At 44.6% G+C, this 21,018-nt stretch overlaps 1 protein-coding gene across 10 annotated transcripts in view; it reads left to right on the top strand.

Moving 5' to 3' along the window:
• Positions 1–21,018, top strand: part of PHF20L1 (PHD finger protein 20 like 1) — an 83,599-nt gene that overhangs the window by 59,167 nt on the left and 3,414 nt on the right. For 7 of the 10 annotated variants that reach the window (XM_054018182.1, XM_054018186.1, XM_054018185.1 and 4 more), the window contains 6 exons: positions 1,279–1,443; positions 1,872–2,053; positions 4,471–4,570; positions 7,550–7,745; positions 8,936–9,308; positions 20,576–20,741. In XM_054018182.1, the coding sequence (XP_053874157.1) occupies positions 1,279–1,443; positions 1,872–2,053; positions 4,471–4,570; positions 7,550–7,745; positions 8,936–9,308; positions 20,576–20,741 (1,182 nt within the window). The remainder of the gene's footprint in view (positions 1–1,278; positions 1,444–1,871; positions 2,054–4,470; positions 4,571–7,549; positions 7,746–8,935; positions 9,309–20,575; positions 20,742–21,018) is intronic. The other 3 variants (XM_054018190.1, XM_054018189.1, XM_054018183.1) reach the window with 1 other exon arrangement.

Genomic DNA, 21,018 nt, shown 5'->3' with positions numbered 1-21,018 from the left:
ATGGGGAGAAGTACCGAATGAATTGGGGGTGGGAGTAGAGATAAAAATAAAAGTGGAAGAAAAAGGGATGGAGAGAATCACTTCTTCTAGGGGAAGGAAACCGGACTTTAAGAGTACAGAATGTACGGGAGATGCTGTAGAAGTTAGCAGTAGGGCGGAAACAGAGGATTGAAAATCATATGGAGGATTATGTTTCAGAGAGGCATCAAAACTGGATATTTATCCAAAGCTCAAAACTCTTTAAAGTTCTCCCATTACTAGTTTATTGGGGGTTGGGGGTGAGTTTTTATAATATTGCACAAAGGTGTAGTTCTGTATCTCTGAAAATTAAGTATTCATCTTTTTTAAAAAAAAATTACCTAACATTTGCAGAGATGTGCACATAACCCTCCAGCAGACCTCAGGTTCATGGCTTAATTGGGAACATTTTTAAAAATTTGGCAAGCATAGTGTGTTGGAAAAGGAAGATCATCTTAGCAGCAGACGTTTGGACAGATTTAGGCATGAAATTTGGGAAGCAGGAGAGGAACGTGAGACAAAAAGGATCCTGTTTTTCTCAAACGTCAAAACAAGAAAAACTCAAGAATTGGGGCTCATAATTTCTAGAACAAATCAGAAGGAGTTAAACATTCATTATTACTAATTTTATTTTCCATGTGAGTCTGTTGCAGTTGCCACAGGGATATTATTTCATTGTCAGTGGGAAGGAAGGAAGAACCAGGTGCTGATGAGGCATGATTTGTGAAAACCCTCTAAGATGTGTCCAATACACACAATACTGTTTGATAGAAAAGAACTGACAAAAAAGTCAATCAAAGATCGATTGGAGAACACTGATTATGGATATAGTGCGATATTCTTTCTTTTTGGTAGTCTTACAAGGTTCTTTCTCACAATCTCAGATATGTATGAAGTGAGAAATAAGAAGTTATATAATTAGTCTGGTGCAGTGTACGTACATAAAGGAGGGGCAGAGTTGAAGTCACGCGTGAAATTTTTAACGTTGTAATATTTTTTACTCTGCTGTTTGTCTTGGTAACCATAATGTTCTTAATATCGCTTACATCAATACATACGTAAAAAAGACAGTTTAGGGGTTTGTGTGATATTAATATGTTTCCCTTTATTTTGGTATTTATGCACTAATGCTTTTTTTTTTTTTTGCACATAATGTAACTTTCTTACATAATCATCATTCTCGGGCTTGTGAACTTTTACAAACATACTTTTTCTGAGTACTATAACATGAGATAACCAGTGTTCATGTTAATTTTGTAGATTATTCGGATTATGAAGATAGTTCTCTTGAGTTTTTGGAAAGGTGTTCCTCTCCACTCACACGTTCTTCTGGGAGCTCTCTGACTCTGCGAAGCATGTTTACAGAGAAGAACACTTCATACCAGTATCCAAGAGCCATTCTGTCTGTTGACCTGAGTGGAGAAAGTAGGTTGGCTGAACAATAGGAAATTTTGTTTTAAAATTTATATTTCCGAAAGAAGGTGAACTAAAAAGGCCAAATGCAAGCCAAATAATTCACTTTAGGCGTAAAAATGTGAAGCTTTTTATGCTTGTATGTTGTTAAACCAATGTGTATATACTTTCATGACAGATTGAACAAAACATTTACTCTCCTCATGCTGTTCTGCATTGTGCTGAGCACAATGGATGTTGCCACTCCTACCTCTAAGGTGGCTACATTGCATTGCTATATATATAGTAGAGGTCACCAAGAAGTGTAATCTTCCAGCAGTAAATCTGTGAGTGACTTCCGCTATGTGTAGTGCAGGATCATTCAGCATCTAAGTCCTAAATTCATGTACAACGTTAAATCTGTTTGCATATACAACTTCAGATGTATTTGTTTTTATTAGACCTCTCGGATGTGGAGTTCTTAGATGATTCCTCCACGGAAAGCTTATTACTGAGTGGTGATGAATACAATCAGGACTTTGATTCAACCAATTTTGAAGAATCTCAGGATGAAGAGGATGCTCTCAATGAAATTGTTAGATGCATCTGTGAAATGGATGAGGAAAATGGCTTCATGATTCAGGTAATGCACTTGCTCTGCAATCTTTCTTGTGAATTTTTGTTCTCTTGGCATCCCTAAAGTTCTCTATCTATAGAACAGGTAAGAAAAAGGTGGTGGCGGTTAAAACTTTTTGCATTCCACACAATGCCTCTATTTTTTTCTGTGCAGGATCATCTCTCTAAGAGTGAGGTTGGTACAGTTTGTGTCCATTCAGTCCTTGGCACCTCTGAATGTGCCAACAGTAGTGGCAGTTGCAGTGATATATTAAAATTGGAAAAAATTCAGAGAAGAGCAACAAAAATGATTAGCGGTATGGAACAACTTTCATTGGAGGAGAGATTAAAACGACTGGGACAGTTCATCTTAGAAAAGAGATGATTAAGGAGGGATATGATAGATACCTATAAAATCATGAATGGTGTGAGAAAGTGAATAGGGAAATGTTATTTACCCCTTCTCATAACACAGGAACCAGGGGTCACCCAATGAAATTAATACGCAGCAGGTTTAAAACAAACATAAGGAAGTACTTCTTCACACAATGGACAGCCAACTTGTGGAACTCCTTGCCAGGGGATGTTACGAAGGCCAAAAGTGTAACTGGGTTCAAAAAAGAATTAGCTAAATTCATGGGGGATTAGTCCATCAATGGCTATTAGCCTAGATGTTTAGAAAAACAACCCCATGCTCTGGGTGTCCCTTAACCTCTAACTGCCACAAACTGAGAGTGGACAACAGCAGCTGGATCACTTGATAATTGCCCTGTTCATTTCCTCTGAAGCATCTGGCACCAGCCACTGTTGGAAGACAGGATACTAGGCTAGATGGCCATTGGTCTCACCCAGTATGGCTAATCTTATGAAGACGGTGGCTTGGTGAATAGATTTTGGGAAAGCATTTGAAGAATATGGGGGCAGTATTGAAAAGGACACAGTGATCTGAGTGAGAAGGACATGAAGGTAGTATCTAGGCTGGCTCCATTGGAATGGAGTGGATGTGTGGCAGGGAACATAAGAAGAGACCAAGTTGGATAAATAGGAGGGAGCTGAATGATGTAGGGCCTTGAAGAAAAGAACAAGAAGGTTGAACTCAGCATAAAAAATGATGAAGAGCTATGGAAGATCTTGAAAAAAGGGTTGATGTAGTCATAGTAGTAGGAGAGAGATGTCTTTGATTGTGGCATTTTTAGATATAGACCGGTGGATCAAAATGGGTGTCAGACGAGAGGGGAGAAAGCTGCAATACTCAAGGCAGTAGATGTTTAGGATGTGGGCAAGTAATCTAGTCATGTGGACAGAAAGGAAAGGATGTATTTTAGAGATGTTAAGAAGGCAGAACATTTTGGTTGGTGCTTAAATTTATGATAGGATGAGGTGGATATTGGCTATTTGCAGTCATGACTGATCTGGGCTTTATTTGAAGCAGCATCCTAGAGCTGAAAGCCTCTGTATTCCATCCATTACCAGTCCCCTAAGCTGTCCAGTAGCCATTTTATCTTTAAATATTGCATCAACCCTTTTAGACACAGATCAGTGTTCATTTCTAAAGTTCTCCATAATTAAATATTATTCCATTCATGTTTTGTTTATTACCCATTTCTAAATTCAACTGGCAATTTAATACTTCCCACACCTAGTCTCAATGCAGGTCAACTGGCCAATCATTCTTATGCTGCTATGTCCTTGTAACCTTGGTATTGCTCCCTTCCTATCTTTATTTCTACACTTTCTTCATTTTCATTTTCTTTTTCTTTTAGATTTTTTTCATCAGTGCAATATTAAAAATAAATCTTAAGCACTGGAGAGATGCTTTGTAAATGAAAACTGAAGTTTTCTCTTTTCCATTGTTATGCTATAATATACACCTCTACCCCACTATAACGCGACCCGATATAACACGGGTTCGCATATAGTGCGGTAGCAGCGGGCTTCCGGTGGTGTTTTAAACGGTCCGGGGCTCCAGCTGCTGCGGGGAGCCCCTGGCTCTTTAAATCACCACTGGAGCCCTGCCACCGCTACCCCGATATAATAGCGTTTCACCTATAACGCAGTAAGGATTTTTGGCTCCCCATGACTGCGTTATATCGGTGTAGAAGTGTATTGCTATATATTTTGCCATAGTCCTATACTGGTGTCTTTATGCTCAGCTACTAAATATTTAGTACTAAATTACTTATTTTATTATAATAAAATATTGTTAGACGTTAAATCCTACATTTTGTTTTCCAGATCAGAATTTGTGGCCATTGGGTCACTTTCAAAACTAAAATTATGCTTAATTATGGCTTGTTTTTGCTACAGCAAATACAAATTGCATGAGTACGATACTATAACTCAAGCCACCTGCTAAAGGAAAGCTGCTATTCCCTGCATTTTGAACAGGCTGGAAATAGAACTGACTTACAAATAATGAATTACCTTGTTTCTTTTGGATTGTAGTGTGAAGAATGCCTGTGCTGGCAACATAGTGTATGTATGGGATTATTAGAGGACAGCATTCCAGAGCAGTACATCTGTTACATCTGCAGGGACCCACCAGGTATGAGTTAAATCACTGGTTCATGCAAAATTAATTGTTGTTTTTACGTGTTACATTTTTGCTAAAAACAGATGGTATTGTATAATCATTACTCACAATAGGATTTACCTATGTTTTTGTGTGTTTGATAGGTTATACTTTTCTGGATGAGTCTTTTATAACATTTTCTTCTGTTTGGTTCTGCGTGGCAACTTTTATTTTTCTGTTACTAATTCTTACATTTTGTTCAAAATGTTAACTTACCATTCTCATGAGTTCACAAGAAGTGAGTGCTCTCTTTTCTTATTGAGAAATTACCTCCCACAAAGAGTAGGCTCTTGAAGAGCAGTTATACTCTGAAAAGTGACGTTCTTGTGTAAAAATAGTACCTTCCTACTCACCAAATCTGTTCCCTGCATGTATTTTACTTCTGGGGGAATTCTGCACCTAAAAATTCTACACACAATATTTTAAAATGCTACAAAATTCTGCATATTTTACTGTTAAAATAACAGAATATAATCATGCCAATTTCAATTATTTTAGTAATTTATTTCAAAATACCTGTCAGCAAGTATGTCTGTAACAATACAAACCAAAAAAAATTCAGGAAATGTTTGTTTGTTTGTTTACAAATAGATTCCTTAGTAGGCATATTAATACAGAACTTTAAGTAATTAAATTACAATACAGAAATGTATTTCCCGCACCCCTCAGAAGCAGCTTAAAGGCTTGCGGGAGTCAGGAGTAGGAGTTGAGGGAGAGGGAAGGAGCCTGTGAGTGAACCTGGAGGGTTGTTAGGTGTGGATGAGAGAAGTATGGGTTATTTTTGGAGGGCGGGGGGGCAGGGGGGATTATTAGGGAGTTGGGGAGCCTCCCCCATGCAGACCCAGTCTAGTCTCTCCCATTCAGTCAGGCACATCTGCCTCATTCAGTCAGGCACATCTGCCTGTGTGCCTGCCCCTTGTTCCCTATATGTACCTGCAGCCCCCCTGTTCCCAAGTGGCCCTGCATCCCCTCCCATTCAGCCCCTGTCTCAGTGCTGTCTCCCCACTAGCTCCTGAGCCCGCACCCCAGTCTGTCTCTCCACTAGCCTTTCTGAACCCCAGTCTGTGACCCTCTCCCCCCCAGCAGCCACATGTGTCCCACTATCAGAGGGGTAGCCGTGTTAGTCTGACTCTGTAAAAAGCAACAGAGGGTCCTGTGGCACCTTTGAGACGAACAGACTGTTAGTCTCAAAGGTGCCACAGGACCCTCTATGTGTCCCACTCTCTCTGTTTTCCCCCCACCTCCACATGATCTCCTGGCTCCGCGGGTAGGGTGCTATGATGATCGCTGCTGGATGTTACTGCCTGTCAGTGAGCTGCTGTCTGTTCTGGCGCAACAGTGGCCTCAGGTGGGCGAAAGGTGGAACTGCAGTGCTTCTCGGGCCGAATGTATTTTCCACAGAGGAAAAAAAAAATTCTGCACTGGACATGAACTCTGAGGGTGCGCAAATTGCCAGACTACTTTTGCATTCAGGTACATCTGTGCAACCTCATTGTGTAACCAATGGCAGAATTTTACCTGTAGAATTGCTGTTGTAGATGATGGTGCACGAGTCAGAAGAAACGCAGCTTGATTTTTAGATTTTAGCAGGAGTTTCAAGGACTGGCGATTTGAAAACCGTTTTACTTGTAACCTGAGTATGTTTGTTCTGGGAGTAATTGAAACAATAAAAATAACTTCACTGTGCCATGTTTACAGTTATTCTTCAGAGCAGAAACATGTTTTTGGAGGGAAGTTTAGAGTTCTTTCTGGCAAGTTTTTCACATATAGCCACTACCCCACCCATCTGGAGATTCATGTAACTGCTTAGTCTTCTCAGATGGAGAAACGAGAACAAAATATACATATTTAAATGTATACTTGGATACCTAAATAAGTGGGCTAATTTGCAGAGGTGAGAAGTACTCAAAGAAGAAAAAGCAGACACTCGTTTTCCTGTAACTGATGTTCTTTGAGATGTGTTGCATATGTCCATTACATGGCCCATCCTCAAACTCCAAGCATTGGCGTCTATAATCGGGATCCCAGTGCAAAGGAACTGAAGGATGGTTGGGGCGACTTTATATCCTCAGTTCAGAGAATGAGGAAGCCAAAGAATGGGCAGGGCCTCCCCTCCTGGTACAACTAGGGAAAACACTCCAACACCTTGCTGTGATGCGCATATTTACAGCATGTTGGACACACAACACATTTCAAAGAAAAACAGTAACAAGAAGGTGAGTAATTATTTTTAACAGTTGCAGAGTGAAAGTCCTATATAGTTCTGGGAATAATTAGGGATACAATTATTATTATGATTTATTAAATTGGTATAAAAGTAAGATGATTAGTTAAGTTACTTAGGGTTTACTCATACTTGTGGTTTAGAAACAGAAGTCACCAGACTCGATCAGACCCAAGGTTCATCTAGCCCAATATCTATCTCTGAGAGGGGTCAGTATGATATATTTCAGAGGAAAGTGTAGAGTCCTGCTGTAAATCCTGATCTAAAGGTTAGATTGTCTTGCTTTGAAGCACCAGGTTTAATAGCTTTTTCCAAATTTTTGTTGTTAATTATCATAACTCTGGATATTCTTGATATCCATTTAAATGTCCCATCTCTCTTTGAATCTTAAGTTCTTGGTATCTTAAATTATCTTTTCAATAAGCGGATATCTTTTTAGAAAAGACCATTCTAATTCAAAACTTTAATTTCAAATTCAGTTCACAGGTGTATCATGGTATAGAATATTTTTACTTCCTCATGCTTGAGTACTGAGCTGGTTTGTTTGATTTTCTTTTAAAATGTCATTTCTAGAAGTCCGAGGATATACTGTGTCATATATGAGGTGATGTGAATTTCTTTGAAAACCCATGATTAAAGAAAGGATGTCGGAAGATATTTTAAGGATAGAACTCCTGACTGTTGTTGTCACTTCTGGAGAATAAATTCTGATTGTTGTTTATCCGTAGGTCAGAGATGGAGTGCCAAATATCTTTACGATAAGGACTGGTTAAACAATGGGCATATGTGTGGATTATCATTTTTAAAAGAAAACTACTCGCACCTTAATGCCAAAAAGATAGTGTCAACACACCACTTGCTGGCTGATGTGTATGGCGTAACTGAAATTCTACATGGACTGCAGCTGAAGATTGGGATACTAAAGTAAGTGTGGGTCTGGTGTTTCCTCCCCATCTGTGTACCCTTAGATAGAGGAAGTGAGAGCTCAGTGTGTATGTCAAGATAATTTTCATTTTAACTTTTATATTAAAGACCAAGCAGATGTATATCAGCACACATTTAGGCAGTGTATTCTTGAAAATGTCATGGCACAATTTGAATTGTTTGGATAGATGATGAAGCATTCTGGAGCTCACTCTGTGACAGGGCAAAAGCTGGGTTCCTCTTCTTCCTCTCAGCTCAGTGAGGAGGAATCCAGGGTCTGCACTTCTTGACAAAGCCTGAGGAAAAAAAAAATTATTGCTAAGTGGGAATGTAATTGTTTTCTCCATTAAACACTAGAAGGTGAATTTGTGTTCCTATTATTGACTGTTGTTGATGAATACTGAGACAAAGGAAAAATATTTGAAGAGACTAAAGACTATTTTTTATCCAAAATTTGCATGTGATAATATCTGTGAAATCCAGTTTAAAAGTGAAATGAAGTCTTCTGCACTCCTAAATCTGCCATCTGCAATCTATTCCCCTGTATCTAATCATCTCAAAGTCCTTAATAAATAGTATTACATTAATTCTCTTAAATATATGTGTGAAGTTGGGAATTACTATGCCAATTTTACAGAAGGGGAAACTGAGTCACAGATTGGTTGTTACTTGCTCAATGTCCAACAGTTAATCAGTACAGAACAGAGCTCAGATCTCCATTGCTGTACTTTAGCTAGTAGACCGTGCTTTGCCTCTGAACAATTGTTATGTGATTGGCTAATTTGGGATATAGTAATTTTTTCAAAGGCCTGAATGTTTAACATTCTCTTTTGTATAATTTTCTAATTATACTTCCACTGTACAGTTTACTGGTCCAGTCGTGCCAGGCAATGGAAACCCTCCATTTCAATGGCAGTTGATAGTGCTCAGCACCTGACAGGATTGGACACTTCAGTAGCATTAGCGTTTTTGTTTTATCATAACACACTTATTAAAGATGACCAGGGCATAGTAGATTTACCCAAAATTAAGAGGTCCACAACAATGCAGGATGAAACATTTGACAATGATGTTCCCCTAAAAAATTGCCTATTAATGTAAATACAGTTCAGCCAAAATGAGAATTTTAAAAGATTTCATTGCTGAAAGTGATTATTCTATACTAACTTTTCTTCTCCCCTTTTTTCCAGAAATACACATCATCCTGATCTTCATCTTTGGGCTTGCTCAGGGGTGCGAAAAGAGCAAGAGCAAGTGACATTTGGGGTAGAAAAGAAAATAGTGACTTTGCCAGATACTGTTAATCCATCTGAAAGGACATGTCACAATCAAAGCCATAAAGAACCACCCCCTAGTTTACCGCAGAAGATGGAAGAAACGTATATTACAAGCGAGCACAGTTACCAGAAACCACAGAGTTTTGGTCAGGACTGCAAATCAGTTACTGACCCCGTGAGCTCAGATGATGAAGATATGAGTAGTTTTGAGGAAGATCAGGAATTTTGTTCAGATGATAAAAACTGTTCACAATATTCTTTAAAAGAAGATGGCATGAGTGAGCAGGTAAAACTCGTCATTCATGTGTATAAACTTAGAGTTTAAAAAAGGTCAAACTCATTAAATAGTTAGAAATGCATGCCCATTACTGAATTATCAACTGATGCGTGTTCTATTGGTAGGCAGACAACCCACTTAAAATGAAGTTTAATGTAGTGAAACTTGTTATGGTGAAGTAGGTTGGATTCAGATTGTTGCAGTTCAGTGCTGATAAATGCAAAGTAATGCACATTGGAAAACATAATCCCAGCTATACATATAAAATGATGGGGTCTAAATTAGCTGTTACCACTCAAGAAAGAACTTGGAGTCATTGTGGATATTTCACTAAAAACATCCAATCAATATGCAGCGGCTGTCAAAAAGGCGAACAGAATGTTGGGAATCATTAAGAAAGGGATAGATAATAAGACAGAAAATATCATATTGCCTCTATATAAATCCATGGTATGCCCACATCTTAAATACTACAGGCAGATGTGGTTGCCCCATCTCAAAAAAGATACGTTTAAATTGGAAAAGGTTCAAAAAAGGGCAACAAAAATTATTAGTGGTATGGAACGGCTTCCGTATGAGGAGAGATTAATAAGACTGGAACTTTTCAGCTTGGTAAAGAGATGACTAAGGGGGGATATGATTGAGGTCTATAAAATCATGACTGACGTGAAGAAAGTAAGTAAGTGTTTGTTATTTACTGCTTCTCATAACACAATAACCTAGGAGTCAGCAAGTAAAATTAATAGGCAGCAGGTTTAAAACAAACAAAAGGAAGTATTTTTTCACACAACACACAGTTAACCTGTGGAACTCCTTGCCAGAGTTTGTTGTGAAGGCCAAGACTATAACCGGGTTCAAAAAAGAGCAAAATAAGTTCATGGAGGATAGGTCAATCAATGGTTATTAGCCAGCATGGTGTCCCTAGCCTCTATTTGCCAGAAGCTGGGAATGGGCGACAGGATGGATCACTTGATGATTACCTATTCTGTTCATTCCATCTGGGGCACCTGGCATTGGCCACTGTCGGAAGATATGATACTGGGCTAGATCGACTTTTGGTCTGACCCACTATGGCCGTTCTTATGTTCTTAATTCATTAATTGCAAATTTGTAAACCCAGCTACAGTGGATTTCTGCTTATAGGAAGGTTGTTCTGTTAATATAACTAAGTAGTTCCAGTACATCTAGATTTCTTGTATTCAAGGAAAGTTTGTGGTTGCACTTTTTTTTAATTTTCTTTCCCCCCCATTTTGAAAGATTCTACTGGTTTGAGAGAGGTTCCCTGTATTTAAAATGAGGAGTATAAGCAGAACCTGTTTTCTTTCTTGTATCAGAAGGAATTGGTTGAAGAGCAAATTGTTAGTTCTTCTTCGAGTGCTTGCTCATATCCATTCCATTAGGTGTGTGCGCGCCGCGTGCACGATCGTCGGAAGATTTTCTACCCTAGCAACACCGGCGGGTCGGCTGTGGAGCCCCCTAGAGTGGCGCCTTCATGGCGCTGAATATATACCCCAGCCGACCCGGCGCCCCCTCAGTTCCTTCTTACCGCCCCTGACGGTCGTTGGAACTGTGGAGCGCGGCATAGCTGTTCTCCACTCTCCCTAGCTTAATTAGTTATTCGCAGTTGTAGTTATAGTTATAGTTCTAGTGTTTGTAGTTTAATAGTTAAATAGTTTAAAGTTGTTAGATTTGTTATAATAGTCCAGGGGACTAAGGGGGTCGTCGCCCCCTTTCTCCCCCGGCCGCGGGCCCGGGCTCATGCCCAGAGCTCCCGGCTTCAAGCAGTGCGCCTCCTGCGCTAAACCTATGCCCACGAGCGACCCGCACGACTCCTGTCTGAAGTGCCTGGGAGAGTCCCACCAAACAGATAAGTGCAAGATCTGTAAGGCCTTCAGACCAAGGACCAAGAAAGAGCGGGACTTTCGGCTCCGGCAACTCCTGATGGAGGCGGCACTTAGCCCGGACACTCCTTCTACGAGCCAGGCCCAGGCACCTAGCGCCTCGGTGCGCAGTGCCCCAGCAGCACCGGCAATGCCGACAATGCGGGCGGTGTCGGACAAACCTCCCCGGCACCGGACCTCGTCGGCACCGCAGCAGGCACCTCGGCGCCGGTCATTATCCCCGGGGCATAAAAAAGCCCATAAGACGGGGACCTCTGTACCGAAGACGCCGGCTCCCCCAGTGCCGGGGGTAGAGCCGAGTGCGCCGGTGGAGCACCGGAAACAGGTGCCTCCAGCACTGACGACTCCGGCACCGAGGCCGTTGAGTCCGGTGCAGATAGCATCTCCACCGAGACCGGCGGTAATACAACTCCCGTCGACTCCGGAGACCTTCGTGGCGGCGAGAGACTTGATAGCTCTCACAGAGCCGGCACCGCCTCAACCACTGGCACCGACGGCACCGTTGACCCGCCCGGTCCAGTCAAGGGGGAAACCTGCCTTGATGCGCCCTCCATCACAAGGGCTGGAACCTCGGCACCGGTCCAGGTCCAGAAGCAGGTCCCCACGCCGCTCGCAGTCCCGGCACCGAATATCACCTCGGCACCGGTCGTACTCGCGGCCAAGATCTTCGTCGCGGCACCGGTCTACGTCTCGGCACCGCTATGATCGTCGGCACCGATCAACGTCGAGACGTAGTTCTCGGCACCGCTACGGTCGACGCTCGAGGTCGAGAGGCCGCTCCCGGCACCGGGCATACTCCAGGTCCTCGTCGAGGTCCAGATCCGGCTCCCGGCACCGACGAGGTCATCGGCACCGATCGCGGTCCCGGCACCGTTCGCCGGCACCGCGCAGAGATAGATCATCTCCGGACCGGTACCGTGCGGCACCGCAGCCCACGGGGGTCGTTTCATCTCTCTCGGCACCGCCATGGCTGTCAAGATCGGTGTCTCGCTCCTCGGAGGACCTGTCGAGATCGGCATACCCCCCTCAAGGGCAAGCCGAGGAACGGAACTTGGGCCATTGGCAGGAGATGGCAGAGGACCACTCTCATGGACCATCTCACTGGTCATTTTGGACCCCGTGGGCGTACCACCAGGAGCAAGGGGCTCCAATACCATCGACCTCTCGCTCGGGTCACTCGGTTAGAAGGGCCCCAGAATCCACCATCTCTCGGCCTCCGCCAGGGGGCATGGAGGCTTCCGTGTCCACGCCACCTGACACCATAGACCCAAGTACAGGTGATGCTCCGGCCCAAGAGCAGGGGGATCAGGACCCCCCCTTGGATCCAGTACCACCGGAGGCGTCTTCCTCCTCCTCTCCGGATGAGGCAGTGGCGGGCACTTCATGTACGGGTCCCCCTCCGATAGATCTTCGGGCTCACCAGGATCTCCTGCGTAGGATGGCCCGTAATATGGACCTGCAGGCGGAGGAGATAGTGGAAGTACAGGACCCTATCGTGAACATCCTCGGAGCGGATGCCCCATCGAGGGTGGCGCTACCCCTGATCCGCACGATACAAACCAATGCGGATACGATATGGCAAACTCCTGCCTCTATCCCACCCACAGCGAGAGGGATGGAAAGGAAGTACTTTGTCCCGTCTAAGGACTACGGGTACTTGTATACCCACCCCCAACCGTGTTCACTGGTGGTGGAATCAGTGAACGCACGAGAGCGCCACGGCCAGCAGGCTGCAGCGCCTAAATCAAAAGAGGCTAAGCGGCTCGATTTGTTTGGCCGTAAGGTTTACTCAGCCGGAGGGCTGCAACTTAGAGCGGCGAACCAACAGGCGCTATTGAGCCGTTACAATTTTAACTCCTGGAACTCTATGGGGAAGTTTAAGGAGTTGATTCCCCAAGAGTCCAGGGAAGAGTTTGGAGCCATGGTAGAGGAGGGTAAGAAGGTGGCTCGGACCTCCTTGCAGGCCTCCTTGGACATAGCAGACTCAGCTGCGAGGACCCTGGCTTCGGGTATCGCTATGCGGAGGATCTCCTGGCTTCAAGTTTCGGGTTTGCCTCCGGAGCTACAGCAAACCCTACAGGATCTGCCCTTTGAGGGACGTGGATTGTTCTCGGACAAGACGGACTCTCGCCTGCAGAGCCTCAAGGACTCGAGAACAATCATGCGCTCCCTGGGGATGCATGTTGTGGGCCCTCAGCGCAGACCATTTAGGCCGCAGCCTCAGCGCTTCTACCCCCCCCCCCCGCCTCGTCAGAGACAGGACTCGACCCGGAGGCGAGGGCGAGGTGGTAGAAGAAGGTGGGCCGGCCCTCAACCCGGCCAGAACCAGGGGCCACCTAGACCACCTTCAGGCCCCAGGCAGAACTTTTGAAGGTGCGGTCGAGGACGGCGCCCCAGTCATCCCCCAGGATCCAGCCCCCTCCTTTCGGGATCGTCTCTCCCACTTCCACCGTGCTTGGTCCCTTATAACTTCGGACCGTTGGGTCCTCCGCACAGTGGAGAGGGGATACACTATCCAGTTTTCTTCTATCCCCCCCTTCCACCCCCCTTCCCCGTCCCTCTTCAGGGACCCTTCTCACGAGCAACTTCTTATACAGGAGGTTTCCACGCTCCTTGCTATGGGGGCCATAGAGGAGGTTCCAGTAGAGTTAAGGGGCAGGGGATTTTATTCCCGTTACTTCCTGATCCCCAAGTCCAAAGGAGGTCTGCGGCCCATCTTGGACTTGCGCGGACTCAACAAATTCGTAGTAAAGTTGAAGTTCCGCATGGTCTCTTTGGGGGCCATTATCCCTTCCCTCGATCCTGGAGACTGGTTCGCCGCCCTCGACATGAAAGACGCATACTTTCACATCTCAATTTACCCACCTCACAGACGCTTCCTGCGATTCGTGGTAAACATGGTGCACTACCAATTTGCAGTCCTTCCCTTCGGCCTATCCTCGGCCCCAAGAGTGTTCACGAAATGTATGGCTGTCGTGGCAGCGTACCTTCGTCGGCAAGGGATACAGGTGTTCCCGTACCTAGACGACTGGCTGGTACGCGGTCGCACCAAGGAGCAAGTTCAAGCTCACGTCCACATAATAGTGCACACATTCAACGAGTTGGGCATCCTACTCAACAAGGACAAATCCACTCTAGAACCTACCCAGAGAATAGAATTCATAGGCGCAGTTCTAGACTCCAGACGTGCACAAGCCATCCTGCCAGACAACCGATTTGGCACCATCACGAGCCTCATTCAAGGGCTCCAGGCGTTCCCAACTACCACGGTGAGGTCGTGCCTTACCCTGCTGGGTCACATGGCCTCCTGCACGTACGTAACCAGGCATGCCAGACTTCGGCTTCGCCCACTCCAGACCTGGGTGTCGTCAATATATCGACCAAATCGGGACAGCCTGAACATGGTGGTCACGGTCCCGATCTCGGTCCTGACCTCCCTCACCTGGTGGCTAGATCACAATGTGGTCTGCGAGGGGATGCCATTTCACGCCCCACAACCCTCTCTGCACCTGGTCACAGACGCTTCATCTCTGGGTTGGGGCGCCCATCTCAATGAACACCATACCCAGGGCCTGTGGACTGCACCCCAGCTAGCCCTGCACATCAATGTTCGGGAACTGATGGCGGTGCGCCTGGCGTGCCAGGCATTTCTCAACCTCCTACGTGGCCGATGTGTGTTAGTTCTCATCGACAACACCACGGCCATGTTTTACATCAACAAGCAAGGAGGAGCACGTTCGTCAATTCTATGCCAAGAGGCCATTCGCCTGTGGGACTTCTGCATCGCCCACTCAATCCATCTCACGGCATCGTTCCTCCCTGGAGTCCAGAACACTCTAGCGGACCGACTCAGCAGGTCCTTCCAGACGCACGAGTGGTCTATCCGTCCGGACATCATACATTCCATCTTCCGGAGGTGGGGGTTTCCCCAGATAGACCTGTTTGCATCTCGAGACAACAGGAAGTGCCACGTGTTCTGCTCCCTACAAGGTCGAGCTCCGGGCTCCCTCTCGGATGCGTTTCTCCTTCCCTGGAAAGACCACCTGTTTTATGCCTTCCCTCCGTTTCCTCTGGTCCACAAGGTACTGTTAAAATTGCGCAGAGACCAGGCACAGGTAATTCTGGTCGCTCCAGCGTGGCCGAGACAACATTGGTACACCACACTGTTGGAACTCTCGGTTCAGACACCGATCCCGCTTCCGTTGTGTCCGGATCTCATCTCTCAGGACCACGGCCGGCTGCGTCACCCCGACCTGCAATCACTCCACCTCACGGCGTGGCTGCTCCATGGTTCACCCAGGCAGAGCAGCAATGCTCGCACTCTGTCCAACAGATTCTGCTGAGCAGTAGGAAGCCCTCAACACGCACCACGTACCTGGCCAAGTGGAAGCGGTTCTCCTGTTGGTGCGAACAACGAGCCATGTCCCCGTTGCAGGCACCCATTCCTCTCATTTTGGAATATCTCCTCTCCCTAAAACAGCAGGGGTTGGCGATATCTTCAATTAGAGTTCACCTGGCCGCTATATCGGCCTTTCACCCAGGGGAACTCGCGTCCTCGGTATTCTCTAACCCGATGGTCGTTAGATTCCTCAAGGGCTTAGACCGGATGTACCCACAACAACGTCAGCCCGTTCAGACGTGGGACCTCAACCTGGTTCTCTCCAAGCTCACAGGTCCTCCATTCGAGCCACTGGCCACCTGTTCACTTTTGTACCTATCCTGGAAGACAGCCTTCCTTGTAGCCATCACCTCAGCAAGGCGCCTTTCTGAACTCAGGGCGCTTACATCCGAGCCCCCTTATACAGTTTTCCATAAGGATAAAGTGCAGCTTCGTCCACATCCTGCCTTTCTCCCTAAGGTGGTTTCTCCTTTTCATATCAACCAGGACATCTTTCTCCCGGTCTTTCATCCCAAACCACATGCCACTCGCCAGGATCAACGTTTGCATTCCCTGGACGTACGAAGGGCCCTGGCCTTCTATATTGACCGCACAAAGCACTTTAGAAAGACGACACAACTCTTCGTTGCAGTGGCCGACCGAATGAAAGGCTCACCGGTCTCCTCACAATGCCTATCCTCCTGGATTACGTCTTGCATCCGGACTTGCTATGACCTGGCAGGTGTCTCAGCACCGCACCTCACCGCTCACTCCACGAGGGCCCAGGCTTCCTCGACGGCTTTCCTGGCACAAGTTCCGATCCAGGACATTTGTAGAGCAGCGGTTTGGTCATCAGTCCACACATTTACAGCTCACTATGCACTAGTGCAGCAGTCCAGAGACGATGCTGCTTTCGGATCAGCGGTTTTGCACACAGCAATGTCTCACTCCGACCCCACCACCTAAGTTGGGCTTGGGAGTCACCTAATGGAATGGATATGAGCAAGCACTCGAAGAAGAAAAGACGGTTACTCACCGTTGTAACTGTTGTTCTTCGAGATGTGTTGCTCATATCCATTCCAAACCCGCCCCCCGTCCCCACTGTCGGAGTAGCCGGCAAGAAGGAACTGAGGGGGCGCCGGGTCGGCTGGGGTATATATTCAGCGCCATGAAGGCGCCACTCTAGGGGGCTCCACAGCCGACCCGCCGGTGTTGCTAGGGTAGAAAATCTTCCGACGATCGTGCACGCGGCGCGCACACACCTAATGGAATGGATATGAGCAAGCACTCGAAGAACAACAGTTACAACGGTGAGTAACCGTCTTTTTCTCTCTGTTGTCCTTAGGTCCCTTAACAGTTTTTAAAACCTGGATTTCTAATTATATTTACTGTTGGTCTATATTTTTCTTTTAACACCAAACTTCCCCCCAGAATTCAGTCATATAGGTTAACAATTAACTAAGCTTGTTTCTGCTCATGTCAGGATTTCTAACAAATGTTTTAGTCAGAGTTCTTTGAAATGTAAATCCCATCTAATCTATACAGAGCTGATTTTTCTATAGCTTTATATTAGTGATGCTATAGTAAAGGTCGTACCCACATCTCTAAATCCGTTTTCGGTTGCTTGTAACTTCTTGATACCATTGCTTTGAGCAGGAGGGCTGAAAGTGTCTGGTTTTACTCTAGAAACTCTCTTAAAACAAAACAAAAAAACCTCTTAAGCTTTTTGAGATACCCAAGTATTTGAAAATAAATAAAACACTTAGACTCACTCACTTGTCTCCCCCATTAAAAAAAATGATTCAGATACTTTTTTTTTTCTCTTGGTGCTCTGGTGTCACAAACATAGATTGTTTGTTTTTAAAGGTGGCACATAAGTTCTATATTTTTTTAATGAAGAACTCCAGTTCACCTTGTTTGGAGTTAATTGTTTATTAAATAATATAGTTTACACATTGAATGTGTGCAGTAAGGACACATTCAGCAATATGAAATATTGCTGAATAGTGTCATATCTTGAAAAAACAATCCATATATCCATTTATGCAGAATTCAGGTTTCCTTGGGAATCTCAGCTATGACTTTACTGACTTTTGTTTACTGTTTATTAGGAAGGGGAACCTGTTGGGTCAGCTAGTCCTTTCCTTTCCTTTCCTTTCCTTTCCACTACTTTCCGAGCACCATAGAGTACTTTTCATTTGGGACTCCATAATTATTTGTTGGCACATATCAACCCCTGACCTTCCTCTGTTTCGTAACGGTAAGACTAATGCTTACTGGTTAGACGGTTAAGATTTTACATCCCTATTTCCTGTGTAAACCATTTTGCATTTATCCTAATTTTGATTTCAGCTGTTTTCAAGTTGGCTTGAGACACGATTTGAATTATTTGTAACTGTTTTGAACTAATTCAAGAGCAGCTATATTTGCTACAGCTCTCCTCTCCACCCTTCTTCCTTGAACCTTTGACTATGCCTTGGCAATGTCCCTCCTAAACTATTGCAACCTTTAGCCTTTCCGATTCTTGTTTCCACGTCTCCAGTCTATGCACAGTTCTACTGCCGATCTTCTCTTTCATACTGTGACAGACCCAGACCAGTGGGGTACAGGAGTCTGGTAGAGGGCAAATATACTGGTCACTGGATGAGTAGTTTTCTGTTCCCTGAGTGACCAGAGCAGGAGCTGCACTAGAGTAATCAGGAACCTGCTAGAACCAGTTAAGGCAGACAGGCTAATTAGGACACCTGGAGCCAATTAAGAAGCTGCTAGAATAAATTAAGGCAGGCTAATCAGGGCACCTGGGTTTTAAAAGGAGCTCACTTCAGTTTGTGGTGCGAGTTTGAGGAGCTGGGAGCAAGAGGCGCAAGGAGCTGAGAGTGAGAGGGGGTGTGCTGCTGGAGGACTGAGGAGCACAAGCCTTAACAGACACCAGGAGGAAGGTCCTGTGGTGAGAATAAGGAAGGTGTTTGGAGGAGGCCATGGGGAAGTAGCCCAGGGAGTTGTAGCTGTCATGCAGCTGTTACAGGAGACACTATAGACAGCTGCAGTCCACAGGGCCCTGGGCTGGAACCCGGAGTAGAGGGTGGGCCCGGGTTCCCCCCAAACCTCCTAATTGACCTGGACTGTGGGTTCTTCCAGAGGGGAAGGGCTCTGGGCTGTTCCGCAACCCATATGGTGAATCTCTGAGGCAAGAAAATCCGCCAATAAGCGCAGGACCCACCAAGATAGAGGAGGAACTTTGTCACAATACACTCAGATGATATCCAATTTTGAGTCCCTTTTTATTAGTTCTGCTTCTCCTTAAACATCATAGATTGTAAATTACAAAACGCATTCGGGGTGGATGGGTCCTTAGTTTTGCAGGTTTGTTTCAGTGTTACAAAGTGTTACAGGGGGCTGGAGGAGGTCTTGAAAATTGCCAAAAAATGAAGAGCTCTGTGTAGGTTGAAAGTTTCTCTCTTTGACCAACAGAAGTTGGTCCCATTAAAGATATTACCTCACCCACCGTGTCTCACCAAAACATGTTCTGTCATTTATGGACAGCCCCTGACATGGTTTCCTCACTCCTGACTCTTAAGCCTTTACAAAGTCCTGTCCCGCCCTGCATATTTCCATCATGTTTCTTTTGTATCCTTCTCCACCAATGTTTCTTGTGCGCTGCCCCTTACTGCTAGAATGCCCTCCCTGATCTCACATGTCGTTTGTTCTTATGCCAACAATGTCCATTTACTTAAGTAGCTTGTCCCCCTTGCAAGTGTTAATACTAGTATGTCATCTCCAGGACCCACCCATAGATCCTCCCAGCAAAAGCTGGGAAGTCCAGATTTGGTGGTATTCATATTTCTAAAGCTTAAGAAAAACAAGCAGAGAACTTTTTTGTTTAATAAATAATTTCAGGCCACTTTTGCAGGAAAAAACTTTTCAGATGCAAAATAGTCTCAAGAATGTGGGTTTCTCAAACAGGTCTATCAATATATACATAATACCGTTCACTCCTTTCTGTGGCAGCTGGCCTGCACTGAAGTGACTAACAAGTGTACTATCAAACTAGCACTGTCTTTGAATTTCTGTCTGTGAAATGCAATAATCACCAATAGTCAGACAGCTTCAGTATATGTGGGATTATAGGATTTTACAATTAAAATCAACTGTTTATATAAATTTATGTGAATTTCTCTTCTAGCTCATCCCATTGAGCTGTTAAATCGGGTATCCTATCTTTGGTCCTAGCTATTACCTGAGGCTTCACAGGAATATACCTGACTTCTTATGGAATAATACACATGGGAAGAAAGCCATTAGATTTGCTTTCAGTTCTCATAACTACACGTGTTACTGGTCATACAATTATCTGGCCCCTTTTAATACTCCAGCCATGTGATCTAACTGTGTTAGCAAGTTACACAGGATGACAGTAGTCTGAAGGAGGAATGTACTTTTGTTTTAAATCTGTCCATATGCTATGAACTTTGAAATAAATTTAACAGGCGAGCTTTGGGATTTTAGATATAATTCCATTTTTGTATTTTCACTTCATCCTCTATTGGACAGCAAACACAAAAAAATCCTGGACTCTTGCTTGAATTGGATAATGGCTCACTGGTGCATTCAGCACTTCATGAATTAAGAGTTAGAAGTTTATGTAGCAGAGTGGTGAGACGTGGGCACTCCAATTGCACTAAACTGGGTACAAGATCTTGTGAATTTAACACTACTTCCTGTGTTTTCTGCTAACACTCATCTGTCTCTGTGGTAATCCTGAAAGCTAGATGTACTCATTTGTTTGACATTTGTATTGCAGTTGTTCCCCACTAAAGTTCTTAAAAACTGCATACCAATATGCATGTTTATGTTTTTGTGAAATAGTGGTACAATTAAAAACTCCATTCAGGGCATTTGTACCAAGTATTGAAATCAAAACCAGAATCCAAGTGGTAAAATGAGAATAAAGCATTTATTAAGTGCTAACTTTGTTGATTTTTGTTGGTCCTATGGAGAAGAACACTGCTGAAGGGAATGTGGTGTGTGCCTGTAATGAAAAAAAAGGATCAGAAGAACAAGTGGATTCACATCTTCAATGGCAGCTAAATCTCCTGACCCACATAGAGAATGTACAGAATGAAGTCACCAGCAGAATGGACCTTATTGAAAAGGAAGTTGATGGTAATTACATTGTTACAAAGTATTGACATTAATCTGTGTAGAGCTTTGAACATTCAAAGCATTAAATGAAGAACAATAAGTCTCCCATTACCCCGTCATGTAGATGACTAAGATAGCGATTAAGGCTCAAATTTTCAAAGGTATTTATAATTTTGGGTGTTCTCGGACACCCAGCGTCTGATTTTCAGAGATATTGCGCCTTTGCAACATCCACTGAGGTAACGAGTATTCAGAATGTCTGGAGTCAAGCCTAGGCATGCAGCATTAGCAGTCATTC

The sequence above is a fragment of the Malaclemys terrapin genome, chromosome 2, assembly GCF_027887155.1.
Source record: "Malaclemys terrapin pileata isolate rMalTer1 chromosome 2, rMalTer1.hap1, whole genome shotgun sequence".
Classification (NCBI taxonomy): domain Eukaryota; kingdom Metazoa; phylum Chordata; order Testudines; family Emydidae; genus Malaclemys; species Malaclemys terrapin.
Note: the sequence above shows the minus strand (reverse complement) of the source record. Positions and strands in the feature narration are given on the sequence as shown.